This window comes from Uloborus diversus, chromosome 4 (genome assembly GCF_026930045.1).
Source record: "Uloborus diversus isolate 005 chromosome 4, Udiv.v.3.1, whole genome shotgun sequence".
Classification (NCBI taxonomy): Eukaryota; Metazoa; Arthropoda; class Arachnida; order Araneae; family Uloboridae; genus Uloborus; species Uloborus diversus.
In genome coordinates, this window is record NC_072734.1 from 48,583,222 (window position 1) to 48,611,093 (window position 27,872).

General features: G+C 31.6%; 1 protein-coding gene across 1 annotated transcript; it reads right to left on the bottom strand.

Moving 5' to 3' along the window:
- LOC129220386 (glycerol-3-phosphate phosphatase-like) lies at positions 1–27,872 on the bottom strand. Its single transcript, XM_054854799.1, has 8 exons — positions 27,689–27,872; positions 26,168–26,235; positions 22,646–22,738; positions 19,446–19,583; positions 14,401–14,460; positions 12,282–12,429; positions 2,165–2,309; positions 1–358 (listed from the first exon to the last, which is right to left on the bottom strand). Exons 1-8 carry the CDS (start codon positions 27,786–27,788, stop codon positions 175–177), a joined length of 936 nt encoding a protein of 311 aa, XP_054710774.1. The 5' UTR covers positions 27,789–27,872; the 3' UTR covers positions 1–174.

Sequence of the window (27,872 nt, forward strand, 5' to 3'; positions counted from 1 at the left end):
TGTTTATTAACTCACATTTTTGTATATTTATTTAAAAACAAACATATTACAGGCAATCAGTTAAACTATTCGTTACTGTAATGAAATAATTTTAAAATATTCTATATAATACTGTAAATAAATACATTTTATCACAAATCTAATTCCTTTTCTTTTTTTTAAAATTAAACTTTACTAAACTTTTATAAACTGCTGCAAATCACCCAGACATGTTAGGTAGTAATCTGGAATAAGCAATTGATCTGTCTCTTGACTACCTTTTTCATATTCATGTACATCTTCTAAACTGTTGATTCCAGTCAAGACCAGCAAAGTCTTAATACCATGTTTAGTTCCAAACATTATGTCTGTATTCAACCTGGAGGAGATAAACAATATCAAAATAATTAACATAAAAAAATTGTTTTTTAAAGCTGAATCAATAGTATGCATTATGTCTCAGATCCCCAATCCTATATATGCCCCTAAGCACCTTTGTGCCCACCAATTTATGTGTGACCGCTGCCTTTGACGGTAGTAAAAATCTTGCTTATTTTTTATTATAAAAATAGTTTTATTCTTTTGTTATGCTATAAAATGTAGAAATGTCCACGCTGGAAAAAATCCCAAAGCGAAATCTTATGAAAAACATTTTCAACTGTTTAATATTATTGAGGGTATGGACATCCTTTCTTTTTCAATTATTTTACTCACTATCTGAACTATCTACATGCATTTCAGAACTTGTTCAAGTGAGGACAGAAGAACTGGGAATAACTTTTGATCTTCAAAATATTATTATAATACAATTAATTGTATCAGGGGAGAAGCTTTGGAAAGCAATTGACAGAAATACACTTCCATTCTCGAAAAGTACAGCACATAAAAAATAGATGAACACAAGGTTAATTGCCTATGAACAAGAATATTATCATAATTTCTAATCACGTAGCAATGTCAAATGAAATTAAATGAAAATTTTTTTTACTGATTTTGAGATTTCTATTTTTATAAAGAATTTTTAATTTATAGATTTTCTAGGCATTGTTTAATAATTATTTATTTCCCACATGAGTATTAGCAAAAAGTTTTATATGTTGAATTACATTGTTCAACTCTTAATTCACCTTGAGAAAATAAATGGTGCTCACCTTCCGACCAGTATTCTCAAATGTTTTCTTGGGTACAAAAAGGTTGGGGAACCCAGCATTACAGTATGAATTATTGTGCAAAAAAAAACAACAACATTGGGACACATATTCTTGTCTATCTAAGCTAGCTATGAAATCCAACAAATGTTGGTTGCACAAATGCTGGAGCGTAACACACAACTTGATTTTGTTTATAAGATTTCAAAAGCAAAACAATGATCATTTGGTTGAGTACAATAGGCTTAAAGGCAGAAGCCCCAATAGAATATCCTGTGACAAACCATTATTTCAGGCCTTATGAGACCTAAAAACCATAAATTAAGTACAGAGACTATCCAAAGCATACCTAAAACTTTGAATAAAACTCCAGAATTATAAATAAATATGAAGATTAGAATTCTAAACAAGAGTGAACTATTGAAAAAAGAATGAATTGTAAAGTAATTTTTAAATACAAACAAGAAAAGAATAAGAAGAACCAACGATGCCCGTAAGTGCATTAACAGGATTTGTCAGTTTATTGGTCATGTATTTAAGAGTCCTAATAGGCAATATAGTATCAAACTATAATTGAAAGCCTAAAGAAAATGAAAATTAGCAAAAAAAAACCTCTGGAAAAGGCTGAGAACATTACACATAACTTTTTGAGTTTTGAACCTAACCTTCTGAAGTAAACATATATCGCACACCCAGTACTCCACTGCCACATCTGAAAAAACTACTTTTCAAGAAAAATCAATTTAAATGTAATGCACCTTAGCTTACATTTTTTTTAACACACTGACATCTCAAAAATAAGGTTAAAAATTTTTTTTTTCATTTGAGGCTGCCTTATTTTAATAGAACTAATAAAAATGCACCAAGACGTGTATACAACTCAAAAGCGACAATTTTTGACTTGTGGCCGTGTTGTATTAGGTGTAAAGTAGATTAAGGTTTGAATTGAGTCATTGAGTGCAGAATAATTTTGAGAGAAACACAAGTCAACATAAAAGTTATAATAAATTAATAACAGAAAGCCAAACAAATATTACCTGTCACCAATCATTACACATTTATTGACATCAATGTCAGGATGCATTTCTTTGATGCAATCAAACATATATTTGTGAGGTTTTCCCAATGAAACTGCAGTTCTTCCACTAACAGTTTCTACTGCAGCAACAAATGTCCCAGCACCTAGAATTTTAAAGCACCTATTTAAATAACTGTGGGATTATGAAATTAATTGTAAACATAAAATAAAACACATAAATCCACATGTAACTAATACCAAAATTTTGGTGCGAAATTAAAAAAAACAATTTTGGTCTACTTTCATGCCTGAACAGCGGAAAATAAAAATAATGTGGTGCAAAAGTTTAAGCCCAATGCAAGTATTTTTATAGAAAGAAAATTAGTCAATAGAACTCTATCAAATTTCTATTATAGATAGATAGTATGATGATAAATTAATCGATTATTTCAGAAAGGGCATAATTCCAACTAAAGCAACTTTTCAGGAATCAATAAAAAGTGATTATTTCATTCAGAAATTATCTAAATTCAAGGAAAATTTTTATGACTAATCTAGTCACAAGTAGGATCATTACCTCACCTTAAATTGCATTTCATTTAGTCACTGAAATTAATTTTTTTTTTTAAATTAGGACTTACAATTCTGTTGAACTTATAATATCTAGGGAATATATTCTGCAATAAATATCCTGAAAGACTAGTTTACAGTGATGAAAATAAAAATCAAGTGAAACAGATTTGTTTCAAACTGATTTATGATAGTAAAAAATAATATAACAAAGCGACAGAAATAATTAGTTATGTCCGTATTCATAAATTCATTATCTTAAGAAAATACATTGTGCATTTTCCACTTTCTCTCATCTTGATTTAGTGAAATAATAAAGGCTGGAAAATAAAATAAAAAAAAATTACAAAACTAACAAATTGAGATAAAAAGCAAAACTTTTACATGTGAGTAAAACTATATTCATATTCATCAAATACATCCTCCATGGAAATCTTTTTTTCTATCCTTCTCGTCTAGTTTTGTGTACTAAGTTCGATGTACATATTAGTATGACTATGTTGAAAATTGCAATGAATAATCATCTGGATATTTTTGCTATTTCTTCCAACAATATGAAAATTTTCCCTTTACATTCAATATTGGCAAAGGTAGTTCAGTGGACAAACGTTACTTTGCAATATTCTCTTGAAAATCATCTATGAAATAGCTAGTCTGAAACCGTTCCTTTGATGTTCTATCAAATATTTAAACATAAATGTCGATAATTGAAAACATTTGTCGCCCAGGTGAATCTTCATCTAAATTCTCAATTTGGGAGATAAGTCCTCTGAAAAAATTAAGGGCACCTGTTTTAGCAAATACAGATTTCATTGTTTTCAACAGATTTGATATAGTTTCTGGATTTCACTTATAAGAGACTAGCTTACACCTCGGCGTTGCCCGGGTGCTCTTCAATGCAACTTATCTTTTAGATTTTTAAATCACTAAATTCTATTTACACTGCCTTCTAAGCTCAAATGCTCAAAAGACATTAAATAGCACAGAAAACCAAGCATTTGCGGTAAAAGTTACATCAACTAAAAGCGGAAAAGTATGAGGCTTGTTTGGGCTCTGTCGTATCCACTGGCACGTTGTCGGCAGTTGAATTAGACAAGCGCTGCATGAACTGTCTTACCGCAATGACAAGTGATTGTCTTTTGTACATCTTGTGAAAGAACTTTTTACGTGATGCTTTGAATAAGAAAAGCGTTGTGCTGCCTTTGAAGGGTTTGCCTACCCTAAGACATCAAAAAATGCAATAGTACTCTACACATACATTTTATTCAGAAAAAAAAATCATGCAATATCTCCCTCGAAAGAGTCGTGAGCTTTCTAAAAAGTAAAAGTCAATGGTTTTCATCAGGCACAAATGCGTGCAAATTAGTCTTTAGGGACACAGTTACGATATTTTCAGATTAATTCAAAATTATCCTTAACGCCCCAAAAGCTAACAGATAATTCACCATGTTTTTATATCAAGGTATCAAGTGTTAGGTAGGCTCATTTCAATACATTTTGTAAGTGTTTCCATGCAAACACATTCCGTAGAAAAAGTTGGCTTAGTAAAAATACCTTTACAAAATGTGTCTGCTTACACTTTCCATGGCAATTTAATGGCATGTAATGGAGTAAAATTGGATAAGTGTGATTTGCATAAAAAAATGCAAGTCAGCTACCTTTAATTTTCTTATATATGTGTGTCAAATTAATATTTTTGTAGGTAAAAAAAGACAGTTGGACAGTAATGTCACTATCTTTCAATGATTTGGGAATTGTCTAGATTTAAACTCAATTTCAGATTTTTAAAACACAATACTTGCTGTAAATGTTATTCATGTTATCTCACACTGCTGCAGGTAGTTAGTGCACCTATGTGAATTTGTTGCTCCTTTGAGAGCATCGAAATTTTAATTTCTAGAGGCACAGTTGTCATGAAGGGAGGGAATGGGTTCACTGAATATTAGTTGCCATAAATATTTACAATTGTTATTTAAAAAAACGTAAAGCATTAAAAGTTGAAGTAAGTGGATGCATTTATGGAACGAAATACTTAAAAACCGTCAATTGAACTACGTTATAAAGAAAGCAGTAGGCGTGTACATTTTGGTTACTATCTGAGTTACTTAAAAAAATATATATATATTTGCTGGTCATAAAAAAAAAAACATTTGTTTGTACTTACAACTGTATAATAGACAATTTTTTTGTTTATATTTTCCAAAAGCTTGTTGCACATTTTTTTTTTCCTTTATCCACAGCTTAAAAGCAAAGGAAATGTATTTTCACGGATTGAAACATAGTCAAAAAATAGAAAAGTTAAATTTATACATTAGAAAATTTTGAATTATTTAACTAAAAACTTGCTCCTAAGCAATGTTTTTAGTCCCCTTCCCAGCAGCAAGAAGAAATCCATTTTTCAGTGTACCCAACCTTGAGCAAGTAATATAAAGCTGTCCATATAGATCTCAAGTACATTAAATACCTTATCGACTGCCCTTATGACTTTTTGATTGGGATAGAGAACGCAACTTTCACTGGAGATATGATACGTTAAAAATTTAAGAAGATCCATTGGGATTAGTGGTATCTAATCCCAATTAGTGGTATCTAATACCAGGGGTCTGTCCAGGATTTTTCACAGGGTCCGTTTTTTGTGAAAAAACAAATAATTTTGTGAAAAATGAATTAATTTTGTGAAAAATCAAAAAATTTCGCAAAAAAAAAAAAAAAAAAAAAAAATTTGTTAAAACGAAATTTTAGAATTTAGAGATGGCATAAAATGCATCAATTAAACTTAAAGTTGAGTGTTTACCTCTTCTATGTCGAAAAAATCATTCTGGAGTGTTTTTCTGATATTTGCCGGGGGGGGGGGGGGCATCGCTCTTTCAAGTATATATATTTATCTACCATTCTACATTATGTTAAATTATACTAGAAATATTTCTGTACAGTATTTAAAATAATTGTAACAAAAATATAAATAAATAAAATAAAATTCAGAATAGGGTTCAGCATTCAACTTTTTGACCCAAGACACTCTTAAAAAGCACAGAATTTCATTTAAAACTTATAAATTCCGTGATTTTAACAAAATTAAAAAGATATTTCAATTGTTTTTACCTCTTAACAAAGCGTAATAATCATCAAAAATTCGAAAAATTGGATTCCCATAGCGGATGCAAAGAGATCGCAATTCTCAAAGTGAAAGGCATCAAAAGCATAAAAACGGCTTGTAAAAGAAATATTTTTGATAAAATTATTTTAAAATTGCATTTTAGAGTCCTATGATAAACATATCATTAATATCTGTGGACACAGTTGACCCAAAAAATAAGTAAATAAATAAATAAATAAAATAAACCATCTATTCAGCATTTTAATTTTTGACTCATAACAGAAAATGGAATTTTGCTTTAAAAACTTGAAATGAGAGTTCTAACAGAAATAAAGAGACTTTTCAGTTATTTGAATCCTAATAAAGCGAAGTTAGCCTGAAAAAAGAACAAAATATGATTCTCATTATTGGATGTTAAAAAATTGCATTTTTCAAAATGTAGACATCTAAAGAAAAAAAAATGGTAATTAAAAGAGTTTATTTAAAGTTAATCATCCTTGTGTGTGTGTCAGCATCGAAAAATCAAAACCCATATAATTTTCTCCCAAAATAACAACTAAACATCGCACTGCACCGTAAAAACGCAAATATTAACAAGCTGGCAAAATGATGAGAATATTTTCTAATCAAGTCATTATAAAGGTTCAACGCCAGACGCTAAGTGGTGATAATTTTGAAGTTGGTAACCCTATCTGAAGCGATCATATTTTTTTCCTCACCCTTACTATCCCTTTGCAGTTCTAAGTTTATTTCGCAGATATATATTAATTTACTGAATATATATTATTATTGTTCATTAAATCATCAGCGGGGATAAAAGTGCTTACCAATGCCTTTTCAGAAAAGTTTACAACAACACCGCTGCTAATTAGCTGTGGTAAAACAAACAACCATTGTATTTATTTGGCAGTAGTAATTATTTATCGCTTGCAGGAGCATCGCAAGAGTGCCGATTTTTTTTTTTTTTCAAAATTAACCGATTTTGTATAAGCTGATCAATCTAATTTGACTTTTAAAAAGGTTTCAAAAATTATCTGTTTATACACAGAAATATGCGTTAGTTTGCTTTCAGATTTGCTCTTTCAATAAACAATTTGTGACATCCGATCTTGTTTATCAGAATTTTGTGAAGGGTCCGTTTTGTTTGATCGGGATTTTGTGAAAGGTCCGTTTTGTTTGATCGGGATTCTGTGAAAGGTCCGTTTTGGTTTATCGGGATTTTGTGAAAGGTCCGTTTTGGTTGATCGGATTTTTGTGAAGGGTCCGTTAACGGACTCAAATATCCTCTGGCCAGACCCCTGAATACATAACGTTTAACTTTTACCTTCTCTGTCAAGAGAGGTGCTTTGATTACATTGTTAATTACCTATTCTTTTCTCACAATTATTGTTCAGTGATGATAAAAATACTTCGTGGTAGTATAAACTACCAATATTTTTTATTGTTTACAATGTGTATTATTGCTCGAGCGTGAAGATATTATAAAATTTAATACGATTAAAAAATATGTTAATATAGGATATATAGCAATTTTATTCAGTTTCATACAGTTGAAATTCAAATTAATATTTCTTTGCATTTTTTCAAACTTGAAACTCCAACCCTCCCAAGAACTATGTAATTTCCGCTGTGTTAAATTTTCGTGTGGTTTTGCATTTCAAAAGGTTCACAGCCTTTTATTTTACCTCATATTGGCAATCCTAGTATAGTATTTTATATACATGTAAGAAAAGCCATGACCATCCCCCTTCCTCTTGAAAGATGAGTTCCAGCTGCGCTATTATGCATAACTGATTATTTTGCAATTTATTTGCTTTGTTAGTATTTTTCCCCCATGTTCTTTGATAACCTGGAACAACTTCTGCTAAACTTAGTTGAACCGGATTATGTAAAGACCCAACGTAAATCATAGAAAAGTATAATGATCATATGCATATTGGTTTGTAAAGGGTGTCCCAAAATTAACGCAAGATTTGAATTTGCCACCATTTTTCCATAAATTGTTGGCAGCCATGAAAAAAGAACAATTTGACAATTGAGAGTTTAGGGTTAGTAAAAATGAGGTGTTATTGTACCATACAGCTAGAGAGAGTGAAACATTTCAATTACTGCATAAGGCATTTCCTCGTTGCGTACTCTCTCATTTCGGTGATCAGAACTGGCACCCTAGATCATGTGATTTAACATTTTAAAATTTCTTCTTATGGGGTTATTTGAATTCAAAGGTCTATGTCAACAAGCCCACAACCACCCGTGCATTACCGTGTTGCGATACCGAGCGCCAATAACAGTAACTGCTTGACCAGCCTCAACTTTCATTATTTTTGAAACAATTGTTCAATAATGAAAGCGCATTATTGTATCGTATAACGCTCCATTTTTGATTACCCTAAACTCTCAGCAGTCAAATTGTTCTTTTTTCAGGGTTGCCAACCATTTATTGCAAAAATGGCGGCAAATTCAAATCTTGCGTTAATTTTGGGACACCCTTTATAAGAATTATATACTAATTTTCTGTTACAATGATGAACCTGATATCTTTTTAATAATAGTTAAGTACCCTCATTTTCATCCTTAAAGTTTTGAACTTGTTCAAGAGACGCTTTGTGTTGATTGTATTTAAAGTATTTCCTGGTGGTTAAAAGTTGCCAACCACTTTCATTTGTTTGAAAGCAAGGTTCACAAATTTGACGAACCTTGTTAATCTTTGAAGAAATGTCATTCAGGGCAGTTTTTTACAGGCTTTTCATTCAGACCAAATTCATAACCATACAAAAATTCGTTTGTGTAGAAAATAGCACCTTTTTGACTTAAAATACAAATTTAGACCTCTTTGGATCTTTTTAAAATTCCAAAAACCTCCCTATGTGAACTCCTGAGCATCACTTTACCCCTGCGCCAATTTTTGAAGAAATCTGATGCAAACTGTAGATTTGTGTAAGGAACACACACACAAACATACATCCGTTTTTATACACATAGATGTAAAGAAAGCCTTGACCACATCCTTCCCATTTGAAAGATAAGTTCTGAATCTGCTATTGTACATTACTATGATTATTTTCCAATTTATTTGCTTTATTAGTATTTTTACTCCTGTGCTTTGACAGCCTGGAGTGACCTCTATGAAACCGAATTAAGTTATCGGTTCTAGTTGAACTGAACTACTTAAAGATTCGACGTAAATCAAGGAACAGTATCAAGAAAATTTATATATTGCAAATTGGTTTCATAAGGATCATAGAATATTAAATTTCTGTTGAAAGGATGAAATAGATGTGATTTTAATAAAAGTGGTCTAATGCTGAAACGGTCGAAGACTTTACGTCAATCTTCAGTAAATTACCGCCCATTTGCCAGGGCTAAAGCAGAAATACATGAAATACACCGCCAGCTCAGTCATTTTCAGCCGAGGACTGCAGTTTCGTGTTTATTAGCACTCATCAGCCCGGCATAGGAAAGTGACTGAGCTGGAGATGGAAAACCTCTTAAGGAAGCCAAGAGTGCCAAACAAACATCAATATTGAATGCAATATTACTCATGCAACTTTACTCATGCTTGTATGTTCTCTGCTATTAACGGGAAAAACACTGATAAAAAATTACATGCAAACTGTTGTGGATTTTATAATTAAACAATATTTAAAAATTATAATTAAATGGTAACATTCAAATTAAGTAGAACCATGAGTAGCATCAATGGACCCTTGGGGCTTCGTAGGCTGCAGTTTTAAGAAACGATGTACAGCATCATTTCTTATAGCTACGGTTTTCTCGCCAAGCATGCTTTAGTCGCTAAACGGCATTAATGCCCATCGTTCAGGATACGTTTTGTGTTGATTGCAGATTGCATTTAAAATAGCTCCTGGTGGTTATATGTTGATAACCGTTTTCATTTGCTTTGAACCAAGGTTCACAAATGTAACGATTAAAGTTAATCTTTGAAGAAACTTCATCTAGGGCAGTTTTGTAAGGGATTTTCATTTAGACTAAATTCATAATTATGCAAAAATTTGTTTGGGCAGAAAAGAGTAATTTTATGACTCAAAATATAAAATTAACCAATTTGGGTCTTTTTAAAATTTCAAAAAATTGCCTGTATGAACTCCTGAGTAACAATTTACCTTTGCGCCAAATTTGGAAGAAATCCGACCAAAACTGGATTTGTGTAAGGAACATACACACACACATACCCACACACACACTCACAAGCATACATCCATTTTTATACATATAGGTTGGATTTCCCTTGGCTATAATCTGTCATATCTGTTTAACATTCCTTTACTGTCCCAAAATCTTGATTGCAAAAGACAAACAAATGTCCCCTCAGAGGAAAGTCATCAGCAATCTTGTTAAATTTCTTCAGTGATGTTTCTAGAAAAAGTCTCCTGCAGTGTTCTTCCTATCTTGATCAGCATTTATCTCACTGAAAGCATACAGTTTTTTTTTTAGTTCCTAGAGTGCTGTTAATAAAACCCCAGAGAAATTAGCGCACTTCAATCCGATTCTGTGATTTCAAATCCCTCACTAACCCCCCTAACTGACAAACCTACCATTACCGAAATTATGCTAGATCAAAGGAGTTATTTGTTTTTAATTTATTATGCCAAAAAATCTAGTTTTTCTATGATCTTGCCAATACGTCTTACTATTTCATCCTTCTCCTTTAGTGCAGAAAGGGCAGTTTGGGACTTATGCCTTTTCTGCACTAAACGAAAAATGTGACCCCTAAATAAAGTGCTTTGTTGTACAAGGATTGTCTTCCTTGCTATACTACTCGATGTCTCTACATACAAACGTAGGAAAACCACTGCTAACAATTTTGAAAAAAATTTCGACTTATGCCATTTCTGCAATAATCGATTCAAATATGTATCAGAGGTTTTGAAAAAATTAATCATAATGAAAATCAGAAATTACAAAAAACATTTTTTGATGTTGCAAAAGTTTCTGCACAAACCAGATCGTATGAAAATATCTTTTAAAACATGATTGGTGACAAAAAGAGAAGACTTTTTTCTTGGACTATAAAGTGTAAAGATTGCTCAACAAATAATTAAAATGACAAAATCTCTGTAATTCTGGTCTGAAGAACATAAGAAAGTTTAGAAGCTGAACGCTCAAAGTGAACTTTACCATTCTATTAGCATGTCTTGAGGAAATATTCGAAGAGCATATGCTGCAGGCAACAAGATGGTAGCTAGCTTATAACATGTTTAGCTTTTGGATTTATGAAGAACACCTCTTTTTGCTTCCTAAATTACACACAGAATGAAAAAAAAAATGCTAACAAACTCTGGATTGGGATTTGCTGTCATTTGGTGAACCAATAGGTGCTCCCAATTAGATCATTCATCAAGACAATGCCATTGATACACACTTCTTATTTTTCAAAAGAATGGCTTACATCTCAGAATATCCCTATGTTGAACTGGTCAGCACTCAACTGAGATCTCAGTTCGATAGAGAACATGTAGAAATCCTCTTATGTGACTTCTACAAGAATGGAAGGAAGCATTATTCAGTGTAAGAGCTCAACTCGGTGATTAAGAGAGCCTACCTACGCCACACTCCCTCCTAAAACCTTCCATAATTTTGCATTATCAATTGAAAACTCCATCAATTGCGCCACAAGAAACATTAACAGTTCCATTAAAATTCAAAATAACCCAAATAAAGTTGTAAAGAAAGTCATGGAAGTACAAAAAAATTAAGTGTATTAAAATGTTAGACATTCTATTAGGGTAACGGCACCAGTAATAGACATGCTTAAGACATTGCTCTCGGATTAACTCAATTTTCTAAGCCTTTCAATGTATTTAGACCTTTTAATCTATTTTTCTCTCATGCAACTACTCCTCATCTAACGTTTGACTGCTTCTGGATCCTCTGAAATAGTTAATTCTATTAGCTAATAGTTAATTTCGAAAAAATGTCCGACCCCTCAGTAACTGACATCGAAAATTCTTATTATACCCAGCAATAGATAGGATGAGGAAAAGATGAGTAATGAAAAAAAATTCCCCTTTTCTCTTCGAAATGTGCAACAGTTCTTTTAGATCTGAAACCTTATTAAATTCAAATGAGCATGAAACACCGCCAGACCTTGTGGTGACTGTTTATAACCTTCCACCACTGCCTTGTAAATGCCAATTGGCTCATAAAATTCACTCTGATAACACTAGATGGTTGTACCATATTCACAGGTTGCAGCAACATCAGTTTTACCCGCCTGAAATTCTTATTAATTAAATTAAAATTTACCGACTGTCTGTTACTGGTGCCGTTACCCTCGGTATTGATTTGTTAGCAGTAAAATTTCTAACAGAGATACAGAGCAAAATATTGAAAACCTGAGCTAAATAACCCTGTTTCACGATAATGAAAAGAGATATATAAGAAATCATTTACACAAGATTTATTTATGTCAGTATTTGATAATATACCAAAATCAAAATATATTTACCAGGTATTGTTAGATTTCTTTCAGTAGGAAACTGTTCATCTCTATTAGTCGCAATAAATAATGTTTCAGGATCTCTCAAATAACTGGCAGCTTTTGTTAGCTTTGGGTAGCTTATATAATGATCAAATCCAACAACTACTGCTCCAACCTATAGGAAATTCTAGAAGTATAATTTAATCATATTATTTACATTTGAAAACATATGTTTTACAGCTTATAAATTATAAAAACTAAATTTACAATTAAAATGTACTGATGAAATCAATAAATGAACTAAAATGACACCACTTTGAAAATACAACAAATACCCTCCTGGTAACCACTTCTTCAAGTTACAAAAGAAAAAAAAAAGAAGTGCAGAGAAGCATTTAGTGTTTAGTTGGCTAACTAAAACACTGAATGCTAACTTGAACTAAAGATCCTCATTTACAGTTCTTTATCAAAGTCATTAAATTTTCATAAGATTTAAGCAGGGGGTTGCAGAAAGTGGGAGGGAATAGTACTCATAACTCCCCATAAAGCACTAGGATTTTATATATCAGTGTCTGACAAACCGTAGGCACCAGGCTGTACGAGCAACTAAAAACAATACTTTGGATACTAGGTCTTTCATATGCCCTATGTTATGCATAATTTTTCTCCAAATTCAGAAAAAATTTGCCTGAAGCCTAAAAATTTTTCTTTACTCCTAAGGTTGTACAATTATTGATAGTCTTTGATATATATGTGTGTGTGTCTGAACATGAATGAGTATAAAGATCACTCCCCATGAAACATTTCTCGCTATACCATTGTCTTAAAGGTGTGATCAAGAGACTGCGTTACTATCAACTTGTGTTCTAAATTGCTTCAAAATGCACCCTAAAGTGCTTGAAAATACACCTCAAAAAATTATATGTAACATTAAAATGTTTCAGTATGAAATGTTTTCAGCAGATCAAATTATTGTTGTTTACATAATGTTTGGAGACAAAATGTGATGAATAATGTCATTGTAATTAGCAATGTTACAAGTTTACTGATAGATGAACTGCCTGTTAGGCTGTTGGTTAGTATTGAATCACTTCAAAAAAGGCAATATAATTTCAATTTTGAAACAATTTCTTTCCCTAGGTCACTTTTTTTTTGGGGGGGGGGGGTGGACTGAGTTCCACAAGAGGACCCCAACTTTGGCCTCAAAAGGGCGCAAAAAAAAAAAAAAAAAGCACAAAAAAAAGGTGCAAAAAAAGAAAATGCGCAAAAAAAAAAAGAGTAAAAAAGGTACAAAGAAAAAAAGAAAGAGAAAAAAAATGATATCACACAAGTTTATAGTTTTAAAGAATAGAAAAGAAAGTAAAGTGAAGTTGCACAGGCTTGTTAGCGAAAAAAAAGTAAAAAAAATAATAATTAAATAAAAAAAAGGTTTTTAGGCTTGAGGGTGCAAGAGCGCATAGGCGTGAGGTGCTAATGGGCCAGCTAGTCAGTGCGTCCCTGCGGGGGGGGGGGGGGGGGGGGGGAGAAGATTAAAAACAATCTGATAAAAATTTTCATGACAGTTGCTTTAATTACAATGATTATCATGCTAAAACACAATGCAATTTTTTTTTTCATATCCATAACCTTTTTTTATTTGTGAGCTGTCAATTATCATGAAAAAGGTTTCTTCAAAATACATTTGCACACACACACATTAATATGCATAATTATGTACCATGTAACTGAAAGGGGGTTTAAAAGATAAGCAATCTTGAAAAAGTATAAATACTCCAAAGGCAGAAAAGGATAAAAATGAAATGGATAAAATTGTTTACTGAAAAATAAAGTAATAACTATATTTAACAAAAAAACTAATTTAGAATTTTACTACATTACAATAGAAACATGTTAATCAACAATTTTTTTATAAAAAGCAAGAAAAAATATTAACTGAACTAGAAATGATTATTTTACTTAAATTCATATTCATAATGAATATCTAATTCTAATTTTACGAGAAAAATTCAAAGTTGAAAGTTTTTTATTTCAAATTTTGCAAAGTTTACAAAAACATAACTTAATAATTAAAAAGTATCTTCTTTAAATGCATAAAAAAATTTAAGGCAAAATATTTTTAGGAAAAAGTAAATAATAAAAGAATTACTTCAGGATCCAACTTAAGCTCTGGGATCCATTTTACCCAATCTTCAGGAACAGGATCAGGCTAAAAAAATGAAACGAACACTAAAACAACCACTTTTTGATCAAGCAATTTAAAACATCAAGTGAAACAAAATTAAACTATCAGTATCTTAAAAGAAAAACTGAATTTTTTGATGCAAAATATTTAAATATTATTTATTTCCTTAAGTCATAAAAACTTTTTTTTTTTTTTTTTTGCCATACTGTTGACAAATGTTTCATTGTGTCTTTACTTAATAGTTTAGAAATCCTTAGATCAAAAAACTTTTTAGAAATGCAAGTTATTTACAGTGACATTTAATACTCATACGTAATAATTATTCTCTTATCACATCTTTTTGTCGAGTGTTACTCATTCGTAAATTTCTTTTAGATCTAATAAAAAGCTTCCTTTTTTTTTTCAATTACGTATAATAATATTGTCAGGATGATTCAAATAGTTACAGAATACGCTTTACTGAACTAGATGCTTTATTAGCTTGTCGCAACTGGCAGCATGGAAGAACTGGACAACTGTCCACAACTTGTGAGGCTCACGCTTTTGTATGAACATAGAACCTTCTAGAACATCTTGTTAGAAAGTTAAAGAAACTTCTAGAACATTTTGAACACAGTGTAAATAAAATCGACATAAAAGTCCTAACTCTGGATTGTCACAGCCGAAACCAGATCCTGGCTCCTACGCACTCAAAGCTCTGCGCCCTGTCGACTGAGCCACTGTGATTATTGTCTGTACGGCAATATAACAAGAAAAAGTACGCCACAGAGAAGATAAAAGAAAAATCTAAATATTCTTCCTTCATTACTCTTCTTAAAATAAATACTTAATTGAACAATTTTAAGTTAAATTTAAAATGATTTTAAATTACTAATTTAAAAAATCAGGATACTAGGATACTGCAAAGTTTTATATTTGCATTTCTATCCCTAGCATAGTTTTAACAATTTCCTTTTTCTTAAAGAGTTTTACAGGGTCCGTACTCAATTTCCGAAATAACAAGAAGTTCCGTCTAGAACTAGACGAGCCTACTTTCCCGTATACCCATACTACTTTCTAGTACCTGATCAATATTCTCAAAAATAGCTAAAATCGCAAATTTTTTCAAACATATTTTTTTTAATATTTTAAGCTGATTTCTAGGAATAAAATATTCCTTACTTTTCTTCAAAAAAAACGAACAAATAAAATAGCAGCACCTTTTAAACAAAGCAGCTAATGCACTTCTTTCCATTAAAAATTTTTTTTAACAGCTTTCAAAACGAAAAAATAATAATAAGTTCATTAAAATAAATACATCATATAAAAAAAATCGTTTCTTTTTCCCCTGTTGCCGAAAATAATTTTTTAAATGAATTAATGCACTTACCAAAATAAAAAAAAAAAAAACAATAAAATGTCAACTTAAAGAAATAATTTTCATTGTCAAAAAAAAAAAAAAAAAATCGTCTGGGCATATTTTTCGAGTTTATTCACCGAAAACTAAATATCTAAATTAAAACTTTAGCGTGAAAATAAAAACAAATCATATCAACAATAATTATTTCACAGTTAAAACCATAGCAGCGGAGTCGGAGTCAATCTCATTTTGGGATAAAAGAGTCGGAGTCGAATATCCAAGAATCGGAGTCAGTCATTTGTCAGCCGTGTATAAATGTTTGCCAAAGCTACGAAGTCAGAGTCGAAGTCGGGGAGTCGGAGTCCGATTAATTGTCGGGAACAGGAGTCAGAGTCGGTGTCAGGTCCCCCCTAAATTCTCGGAGTCGGAGTCGGGAGTAGGTCGTCAAGAGCTATTTCCAACAAAGTTTGTTTGAAGCAAATTCGCCTCACAGTTCGGAATTGCTTTGAATTTCCCCGTAGGCGCTAATGTTAAGTTTTTTTGAACTGTTCAAAATTGAACAAAAAATAGTTCAAATCAAAAAGTGAAATATGGGAATGAGGTGTCCTCGCCGAGATCTTTCGAACAAAAAAAATTTTGTTCGAATCGGACTATTCATTCAAAAGTTATTAGGGGGGGGACAGACAGACAGACCGACAGACAGACATTTTTCCCCATCTCAATACCCTACTTTCCAATTTTTAATTTTTCAATATTTATTTAATTATTTTATTTATTTTTGACTTTTTTTTGTTTTTCACGATATTTTTAAGATGCATTAAGCCTTCTTTCATGCTTTTTTCTTCTTTTTCTGACTTTTACTGGGAAAGTAGGCTAAAAATGAAGGAGTTTTGGAGGAATTTTGAAGGAGTAAAATGAGATTTTGAAGGAGTACTAATGGGCTGTCATTAAATGATGTTGCAATTTTTGTCAACATATTTGACCTCCTTCCCCCCCTTGTCATTAAGTGTCACACTTCACTTAACTCCTCCTCTTGTCACATGTCATAATTTTTATAAACATATTGTTACAATAAGTTTGTGATGTCACCCTCTCTCTTCCCCTTATCACAATTTCATGAACCCCTCTCCCCCTCAAGGCATGACATCACTTGTGAATGACCCTTTTTACAATATCATATCTGTGATTTACTAAACAATTGTTTTTTTAACACACTCACTTAATATAGTACATCAACATTTGTATTTATAAATATTTAAATAATTAGACAACCTGACTTTTGCTGAAAGGCCGGATTTGGAAGTGTGGAGGCCCCAGATCCGATATTTTCGACCTGTGAAAGTTAGGATATTTTGTAAAAATTTTATTGTGAAGGTCCCGTTGCAGTAGCCCCGTCTGCCTCCCCTAAATCTGGCCTTGTTTTGCTGCTGAGAGTGTGGTGGAGAGAAAAACAATAATCATAAAACTTGAAAAAATAGCCTAGCACCATTTAAGCATGTTTTACTTCACTTGGGAAATGTCTTAGTTATCTAATAATATTTTCACCTTCAACTTTTATGACTTATGATCAATATGTAAATCACATCTTTATGAAATAAATATATGAATTTACATTAAAATTGCCCTTATATAATCACCCTTGTGACGAAGTTAAGTTGTCGATTGAAATATTTTAAGCTATTGTCATAGAAGATTATGTAGTTTTGAACTAAGAAAGAAGTAGTTTTGAAGGAGTTAAAACCAAAATGAAGGAGTTTGAAGAGCACTTCAAAAAATTTACTAAATGAAGGAGTATTGGAGGAGTTATGAAGGAGCGTACGAACCATTTTAACTTCACACACACCTTTTAATTTTTAAGCCTTAACTCAAGACATAGTTATCTTCCATTTTCTTTGATATTTCATGATAAAAAATTACACAGCAAAAAAAAAAAAAGCTTTTTGTGTAGAGGGTTGGAAACTGATATTAGCTTTACTTTGGGGTGCTGAAGTGAAATACAAAATTAGTTTTTCTCAATTAGCTCTACATTTTTTATATCAGTGCTGCTGTTATACCCAAAATGAGCAGTTTTGACTCCAATCCTAGATTTGTGCACTTCTAAATATGCTTCAGAAATAAGAATTGCTTCAGGTATAGTAGTCTTATTGTCAGTAAGTAGTTCAGTTATTAGTTACTTAAAAGAAAATTCACTACATGGAGCAAATATGTAGCAAGTTTCTATGAGTTACAGTTAACGTGGAAGTTCTTGCTTGCATATGTTTGCTTTGTTCAATGTTTGAGTGATGAGCTGGATCTTTGTATTTAGATTTTGCAGGGCTGGATTAAGCTATTAGGGGATCCTAGGCCAAATATTTTTCCTGGGTACTTTGTAGTCAAATCTTCTGAACAGAAGCATTCATAGATCAAGAGTGGGGAGGATTTGTTTTGTTGGGATGCAGGGCACCCCACATTTTAAGTACAGAAAAAAAGCAAATAAAAAAAGGAGAAAACCTTAACTTTGTTTTTTTTTTTCTAAAAAAAAATAAGACTAGTACAATTTTACGTCATTTGGAGTCCTCAAAAATCAGTGAACCCGAAGTCGCAGCTTAGTTAGTCTGTTCTGTGTAATTAGGTTATGAATATTTGTATAAAAAATAGTAGTAAGATTCCCTGTTTTGCATTCTATTTAGCGTATGGATTTAACTCAAAACAGTATCAAGTACATTTCACTAAAATGGTATACGTCTTATAATGTCTTATTTGAATTCAGGGCACAGAACTCATAAATAATAAGTTCTTAACACCCCTGTTTGTAACAACATGACTGAGTTATACTGTCAGCCCTGCTTAATCGGGTAATGGATAAATGAATACCCCGCTTATTTGAATAAAACCTTTCGGAGCCAAATATTTCCCCATTGGTCCAATGTTCAAGGTCCCCGTTTTATCGAATAATTTCCCCGGATAATAGAACAATGCTGATCAGCTTTTGAAAATATTTTTGCTGAGAAAAAACTAAAAGCAAATTAAGTAAGTAAACAATCATTGACTTTGGCAACAACGTTCGAAAGAAACAACTTTCGCGTTCCATCAAAGTGTTTCCACTATCACTATTCTATCTAATTTCTTTCGTTACCAAAAAAAAAAGATAGCCCAGTCAATATTTAAATTAAGTATTTCACAGAAATACAAACACTGCAGATGATAATAATTGATAAATATTCAATGTAAAACACGGCAGATGAGTAGAGAGGAAAAGAGTTAGAAAAGTGTTCTTAAAAGACCTTTAGAAAGCCATCTATTATTATGCACTTATTCAAAAAAAAAAAAAAGCACTGAAAAAGAGTGAAAAAACAAAGATTTGATATTGCAAGTTGTAAATTACATATCTATAATTTTCATACTTTCTTTTTTCATGCTTAATTATTGTGCTAATCTGTAGTTTACTTAGCTTATTTAAACATTTTTAACAATAATATTATTTACTTCCATATTGATTTATTATTATTACGTTTTAAGACAAATGTTGTCAATTTGGGAAGATAAAAAAACATTTCCCTGCCTAATCGACTAATATTTCTTGGAACCAGCGGTATTTGTTTAAGTGGAGCCAACAGTAATACAATTTTACATGTTGTTTATAAAATAATAATACTAAGTGCTAATCAAAATCTGTAAACCTACTACTTACTCCTACAGGTAAATGATCTATACCGGCTTTCTGCAATTCAAAAGTAATTCCAGTGCTTCCTAAAACATATACTTTGCGTTGGAAATGCTTGGATTTTAAATAAGCAGCAACACAGTAGGATGTAGACATAATGTCCTCCTATGAAAGAAACATGCTAAAATAAGCAGATTCACAGAAAATAATATTAGCATTTCTGAACTAAATGTCTTCTATACAAATATTACAGGCTGCCCAATAGGCTCGCGTGCTACTAGTACAATTAATTTTTCTGCTAAACAAATTGAGAAATTGCTGCTGAATTCCAGAGAAGAGCTCATCCCTTTCTTTCTATAGATCAAGGTTCATATTTTAAAATGCATACCAATTGCACCAGAATTACTGTGTAATCTCTCCATGTGCACTATAAACTAATACTAGAAGTTCCATGACGAATTAAACGAGTCATTTTTCCAGTGAGCCAAACAGGATTTTCTAGCACCATATCAATCCGCACACCTAGCTAAGGTTGAAAATTATGCCAAACATACACCTTTGTACAAATGAATTGAAACAAAGTATTTTTTCCACTAATTTTAAAATCATTCCAAGTATTCTTCACCAATCAAACTAAAATTTGTAAAAATATTTATGGGATGCATAAATCCTTTAACTGTCATCAATTTCCACAGATTAAATGGGTTCTGAAAGAGCATGTGCAAGGATTTCCGAAGATGAAAGCTGCAACTATAATCAAGTCGGTTGAGATTTTACTGTCGTCAGTGATGGATGTGACATTGCGAAAGCGAACAAAGATCGAAACTCCTCCCGAACGTCTATAGAGAGATTTCAAAGGTAGTTGGCATTAGTATTGCATCCGTGAGTCGTATTATAAAATAGAATAGAGAAACAGGATCCATATTTCCAAAGCGGGGAGAGAAATGTGTCCAAAAATTGAAATTAACACCAAGAGATGTCTATTTTCTACTTATGCAGAGTAAAAAAGACCCTCAAAAGACTAGTGCAACATTTAAGAGATTCAAAAGAAAATGAATAAATATTAGCTCATCTACTTTTTGAGGGCGCCTTTTTCAGCTTGTTGGCTATCCTATCGGCCGATGTAGCGGCCGTAAGAATATGAACCAATTTATAGAACACCCTCAAAAGATTATGTTTTGAGGTTGTTTCAGTTACAATTGGGTTGGTGCTTTGCAGACTATTTAGGGTAAGATGTGTTCTGAGCATTATTTCAAGCAATTTAATAATTATATAATTCTGCCCCAAAGCACAGTGCTTGACGTTGTTCTGCAATGTAAAATTATTTGACCAAAATTGTTCTGCAAGTACTTTCAAGCATTGTTTGCACAAGCAACCAAAGTGACCTTTACTACTAATCGAGAGCCCTAAATCAAAATCCTTTCATACAGGAGGTTTTCTTTTTTCAGTTTTTAAAACTTCACTGTTGCTATGCATTTCTGTGGAACCTAAACCAGTTGAGACTCTCAAAAGATATTTTATATGCTTCCTAAAATGCATAGAAAGACAAAGATACAAATTTTATAAAAATCCAAACCTAGGTGTCAAACCACATTAATTTTGACCACATTTGTTTCTAACCATGAAAGACCAATTAAGATACTGTTCATAAATAAATAAATTTATTATTTATTTATTAACATTATTTTAATTAGTCTTTCATGCCATGAACCAGAAAAGCTAGAAAAATTAGAATCTTTTCAGCTTTAGAATGTATAAAATTTTCGCAGAGAATTCGCAGAAACTGCCGATTTTCTACAAATATCTTCAACTCAAAATCGAATTTTGCTCAAATTCTACAGATTTCTTTACTTTCAAAGTAAGTCTAAAGTTCTGGCAGCTGACGTATCTAACTCAACATTTTTCGCGAGCTTTCCGCCGAATTATTGTAATTTACGAGAACTTTAGATTTTCTTCTAATTAAAAGAAATCTGCAGAATTTGCAAAACTGTCTGCCTTGAGTTCGAAGATAGCTGCAGAAAATCTGCAGATTTTCTACTGAGCTCTTTTAGCTCAGATTCCGGGACCATGTCGCTAGTAAAAGTTCTAATTTTTCACTTTGATTTTCTTTCTGGCAGAGGATCAAAAAAGATCAATCAATTTGGTTTAAAATGTTGCCAGACATAAAAAAAAACTTTTTTAAACCTGGCTCTTCAAAAAATTTTTTTTTCAACAACAAAAAAAGTAATTGTTTTCAGCACACACCCTGAGAGTTTTTTGCAACAAAGTATTTTAAAATTTCTCCAATAAATATTTGATACTGCAGCTATAGAAATTCTACCTCACACAGTATATCACACTAACCTGGTAGCTGTTATACATAAATATGAGATGTTTAAGGACAAATCCTAATAATTTACTAATAACTGGACCGTGCAAAGAATTCATGCTCAAAATTTTTAGTCTTGCTAAAAAATACTACAATGTCAAATTAAGCAAGATAGAAAACTTAGCACACCACCTAAACAGGGATTTCATCTCTGGATCGTTTGGTTGAAAGCTGAACACTTTATCAATAGAGATATCCAGCTGTTTTTTTTTTTTTTTTTAATAATGAAAGCAAAAGCTTGCAATTTATACAAAGGGATCCATCCCAGTGCCTTTTTTTACTGTATACCTTCAAAATAGGCAAAATGTGAACTGTTAGGTAGAGAAATTAATGAAAAAAGTTCACCTTCTGCTTTCATGGATACATGATTGAAAGCAAAAGACACTGTTCCTCAAAAAATGTTATCTGCTCATCGTGTATTGTGTTTTGTACCTGCTGATAGTTTCGAATTTTGTGTGCAGATATTTTGCATTTTTAGCTTATTGTGAGCGGGGAAAAAAAATCTTTAAAATGATTCACTATATATGTTTGATGATGTATTGTGGTAGTTATGGCACTCCCACCAGAAATACTTATGAGAAATAACATATGATTCTGCGTAAGTACTAAGCATTCATAAAATAAATATAAAAGAAAGTTCTATAATAACCATAACACACTAGATCAGTATGTTAAACTTCAAAATGACATGCATATTCTTTTCCTCCAGATAGTGGCATTCTTATTAGAAAGGTTGGCCACTCTTGTTTTGCAAGAACATTCCAATATTTTAAGCTGATATTTAAGCAAAAAGCTAAAAGTAAAGAATTAATAAACAATTTATTTTCAATGCAAACAAATGATCTTATACATAACTTACAACTTTTCCAGGAAGACCAAACTTAGCACACTTTTCTAAATATTCTTCTCTAGCTTTTGTGCTGTTATTAGTTATGTAGATTATATGTTTTCCCTAAGCATAAAAATGAAAATTATTGGCATTTAAATTAACTTTCAAAAAATAGCAAATTATCAAGAATGCAATAATATAAAAGCACTTTTCCGCAAGGCATTAATTTTCCCAACTTTCACAGACCCATCATAATGGTGAAAATTTAAGCCTTGTTATTTCTTTTTCTTTTAACATTCATGGAAACATTTAACATTCATGGAAAATTTGTGAAATCACCAATATCTTCCTTTTTACAAAAATTAAGGCTAGCAAAAATGAGTGATTTTACGATATACAGCACAATATAAAATACCTATTACCTACTCTTTTCGGTTTTGGGTACCATACATTTTTACCATTACTAAACAATGTTAAGGAAAAGTTTTTAAAAAACACTCAATTAGCTATTAACAAAAACTTTCAAAATATATGAATATATGTATTGGATGTTTATGAGATGATTAGAAAAAGTAAAAAATCAGTTAGGCTGGTTTCATTCTTCAGGGAAATGAAAGAGTGAAGCACCATTTCCAAAAAAATAAAAATACAGCAGAAAGCCACAAATTTTGACATCAGAAATTCGGAAAATTACAAAATTTTGAAGTTTTGTAATCATTATTTTATTTTCACAGAAAAGAAAAAAAAATCTTTTTTTTTTGGTCCCTATTTAAAGATGAAATTGTATTTCTTCCAACAAAAGATTATTAAAATTGGAAGAATCTATATCAAAATCTATACTTCTGTTATAATTCTGAATATGAACCATCTTAAAAATTTCAAAACCACCACACATCACTGAGACCTCATTCATTTCAAGTGAGGTTCAGTTGAGCTTGCCTACTACCAGCCTAAACTATCTGCCCTAGGCAGCACTTTGCTAGGGGCGGCAAATTCTGTAACACTAAACTAACGTTATCACCAAAATCCTAAATCAACATCAAAAAGTTTTTTTATTTACTCTTCAGTCTTGTCTCACACCAGGAAATTTTTCTCGTTGAGACATGCATGTGGATCATTATTACTAGAGCGCTGATGTAGGAAGACAAGAAAGGAGAGGACAACCTCGTTGGAGAGGATTATAGATCACAAAGATCGACAAGAGTCAGGGGCAGTCCCCCAAGAGGGCGCCAACCTTAATTACCAAAGGGCACAAAAAAAAAAAAAAAAAACGAAGGCGGTTAGTTTGATAAATAAATACCTTTGTGACAGTAAAGTTAACATAAATGTCAAAAAAGCACAAATTTGCAGAATTACTGCATACACGTGTTTAGGCGTTTCAGGGAACACCTTTTTCAATGCAAAAAGTAAAGAGTTTATGGATGAAAAGACATCCGACAAAAGCCATTGGATATACAGTTTTAGATCATGTTGTTCAAAATATTTTTATTGAGGGAAAATATTATTTCTCATAATGCAATAATTTTTGAAAAATATTTATTAGAATTTTTCGATCGACAATATTGCCTGTTGATGTAAAATTATACTAAAACTTGAACATTTTCTAGATAGTAAAATTTTGTTTTCGTTCTATAAAATATAAAAAAATGTCGCTTTAGTTTTTCATTTTCTTGTGTGGGTGTGGGGCATGTACGAGGAGTAGCAAGGAAATGTAAGAGGAGCGGCAAATTTGGTTTTTGCCCCGGGCGGCAGATACCTACTTACGCCGCTGCCTAAACTGCACACCTGACTGGCAGAAGACAACAAAAACAGGTGGCGTCAGGGCCAGATTTAGGGGAGGGCAGGTGGGGCTACTGCACTGGGGCCTCCACAACAAAGGGGCGCCCACAATAAAATTTTTACAAAATATCCTAACTTTTACGGGCCGAAAATATCGGGTATACAGTCGGACCTCGATATGAGGTCACCCCTCGGGACTTCACGAAACTTACCTTATAAGCGGGTTGACCTTCTAACCAATTCATATTTATTCATTGATAAATAAACATTTAATTCATTAAATCACTTCAAAATTTAATACGTTCAAAACTATCAGTTTTTAAGGTTATTATAGTTGAGCTGATTTGAACCAATTTAAATTTTTGGAATCAATAAGAAATTTTGAAATTATTTTTTAAAACTTTCATTTAGAGTAAAGTTGCATTCAAATATCCCCAAGCAAATAACTGATGTGCAACTCATCTTACTTAAAATTGTCATTAATACAGGACTAATGTGTTTTTTCTTTAATTTAAACAAAATGGTTTCTAATTATTTTCTGAAAATTTCTTCAGCTTCTAATGACTGGTAAAAGAGTACAATGTGTACATTCTGAGTGCCCGCATTACTGCTTCATATTTTAGTATCACTGTCGTAATGCACTACCAGCTACATTGATAGGAAAAACGACTTTTCACTTTTTAAGGATCGTATATCGCGGTGAACTCTTGGAAGTGAATCTGTTAGGCACTGAAATCATTCAAAGAAATCTGACAAAAGTGATCTTATAAGCGATTTATGTATTATGACCTGATCATATATCCGATAATATATGATAGAATTCTTATTCAGAGAGCCGGGACTTTAGAAAAGTGACCTTATATGCGGGTGACCCTATATTGAGGTCCGACTGTATACATATAAGTCAAAATATTCAGATATATATCAAAGTATTGGATATTTTCGAAAATATGATGATCTTTTCGAACCCTGATTAGGGGCTTCCACTTCTTCGTTGCCCCGAGGCCTCCACACTTCCAAATCCCCCTGGGTGGCGTAAAGAAAGGGGATGATACCCAAGTCCAAACCCCAAGCTTGAAACTCTAAATGAATCAATTACAGTATAACCCTGATTTAAGGATTGTCAAAGGACAAGAAAAGATTATTGTTAAATCAAGGATATTGTTAAATCAAGGAGCATAGACATTCAGTGCAGTCAAATCCGAACCAGTGAAATGTATCATTAAATTGAGGAAATCATTAAATTAACAAAGTTATACTGTAGTTTCAACAAAATATTAGTTCCTATAAAATTAACTCCTGTAGGGGCATTCCAAGGTATTTTTGACATTTATGTAGAGTCCGTAACGTTACCTTTTTTGCCATAACTTTTTAATTTACTGTTTGATTAGCATATTATTTTATTTAGATCTTTTCCTACCAACACACCAGCTAATATTAAAATAATTTGCAAATCAAATGGTAAATTAAAAAGTTATGGCAAAAAAAGGTCATGTTATGGACTCTACATATTGTCAAAAATACCGTGGAATGCCCCTGTAGCGAAAGTTAAAGTCTTTCCCTCTGTTTAAAATATATTCTTCATCATCTAACCTATTTAACCTTATATGTATGTCTACGTAAAATTTGAGTCAAATTATGAGTGCATCTATTTACATTAACTATTATACTATTTATTATTTATACAATATCCGTACAGTTGAGAAAAATGTAGACATACAGCAACCGCAAAATAAAGTTTTAAAGATGTTATAAAACAAAAAATATTCTCACCATTTTGTGTAAAGCTTGAACAGTTTCAATTGAGCCAGGTATAGGGTTAGGACCATGCCATAAAACACCTAAATGTATAGCATTTCAGTATTTTGAATCATATATAACACTAATCACAGATAACAGAAAGTCTTTTCTTAAAAATAGCTATTACTGCACTCATTAACTTCACTTAAAAACTAAGAAATACTAAAAAGCAAAAAATCTGGAGAAATTGTGGGAGAAAATAAGAAAAGTAATAAAAATCAGAAAAAAAGAGGAAAATAAGAAAAATGCCGAAAATCAAGAATGCAACAGGAAAAAGCTCATGCCCGAAAAATGAGCTAAATTGGAAAAAAATATGTTTACCTGAAATAAAATTGCAATCAAACTTTAAACTAAAAGTAAAACAGTCTGATATTGATCAATAATATAAATTTGATTTAAGAAATTAATGCATTAAAAAAGCAAACCATTTCTTAGTTCACACCTGCAATAAGCATTTTAACTTAAAAAAGGTGTCGAGCTAGATGCAAAAAAAAAAAAAAAATAAATAAATAAATAAATAAATAAAAAATCATTAAATCAATATTTTGTTTTTTATATTAAATGCATTTATGTCCACGCAAAATAGTGATTAAAATCAATAAGTCTTTAATGGCACGCAGCATCTCTGCTTTTTCAGCAAGTTTTTTTTTTTTTCAACATCAAATGACAAACCTGTGCAATTGATAGTTCTTTCAGTGTTGACAGTCTTACATTCAGTTTTGGAAAGGGCCTAAAGTCTAATAAGTAAGGGCTGGGTTGAGATAAGTTCTTTGAAATTATGAAAAACTTAATTCATTGGATTGTGCATTAACTTGATGTCAACCAACTAAGTAACCCAAGGTGATGGTGACCCAAAAAAGTGAACACTGAATAAATTATTTTATGTTAATTAACTAATTCCTTCGTTACAGATACATTTACATTATCAGCAATGTGTAGTTAAGAGCTTAATTCCAAATAATAAAGATCAAAAGTTTCACCTCTGAAGCAGTTTGCAATTTTTTCCTATAAATAAATTGGCGATTTACTTACAGTTATAGCATATTTTAGAAAAATAGACAGATACAAAACAAAAATGAGCATGCTACCTTTCCATAACTTAAAGTACATCACAAAATATCCCTCCTTTCACCATAAAAATCAGATAACTTTCTGACTGCATTTTTAGGACTGCATTTTTAGGTTCTTAGAATTAAGACCAAAGCATTTATCATTGCAAATTATTTGACTTTTCATACTTTTTTAACATGCATCATCAATGAATAGACACTTGTGCCAATAACAATAAACAGCAAAAAGAATATACAAAATGAAGTTAAGAATTTGAATGAAAACCACGAGGGAAAACCAATAATATGTTTTTCTGACTGAACAATTTATCGTAATTTTCAAAATTAAAATCAAACAATATCAAACAAAATGTGGCAGCTACTTTATTTTTCATTAAAAAAAATAAGATAAATAGTTTTCGAGACATATTCTAAAATAAAATACCATCGCAATCACACAAAACATAATCAAAAGAATCCAGGAATCCAGATGCCATTATGGAATCATCCAATTTCTTACAAGTTCTTCTCATTTTCAAATCCATTACTGTTAAAAAGCAAACGATTTATCAATTAATACGGGGAGTGAATTTGTTTAAAAGGACGACTTTCGAAAAAACAAAAAGAGC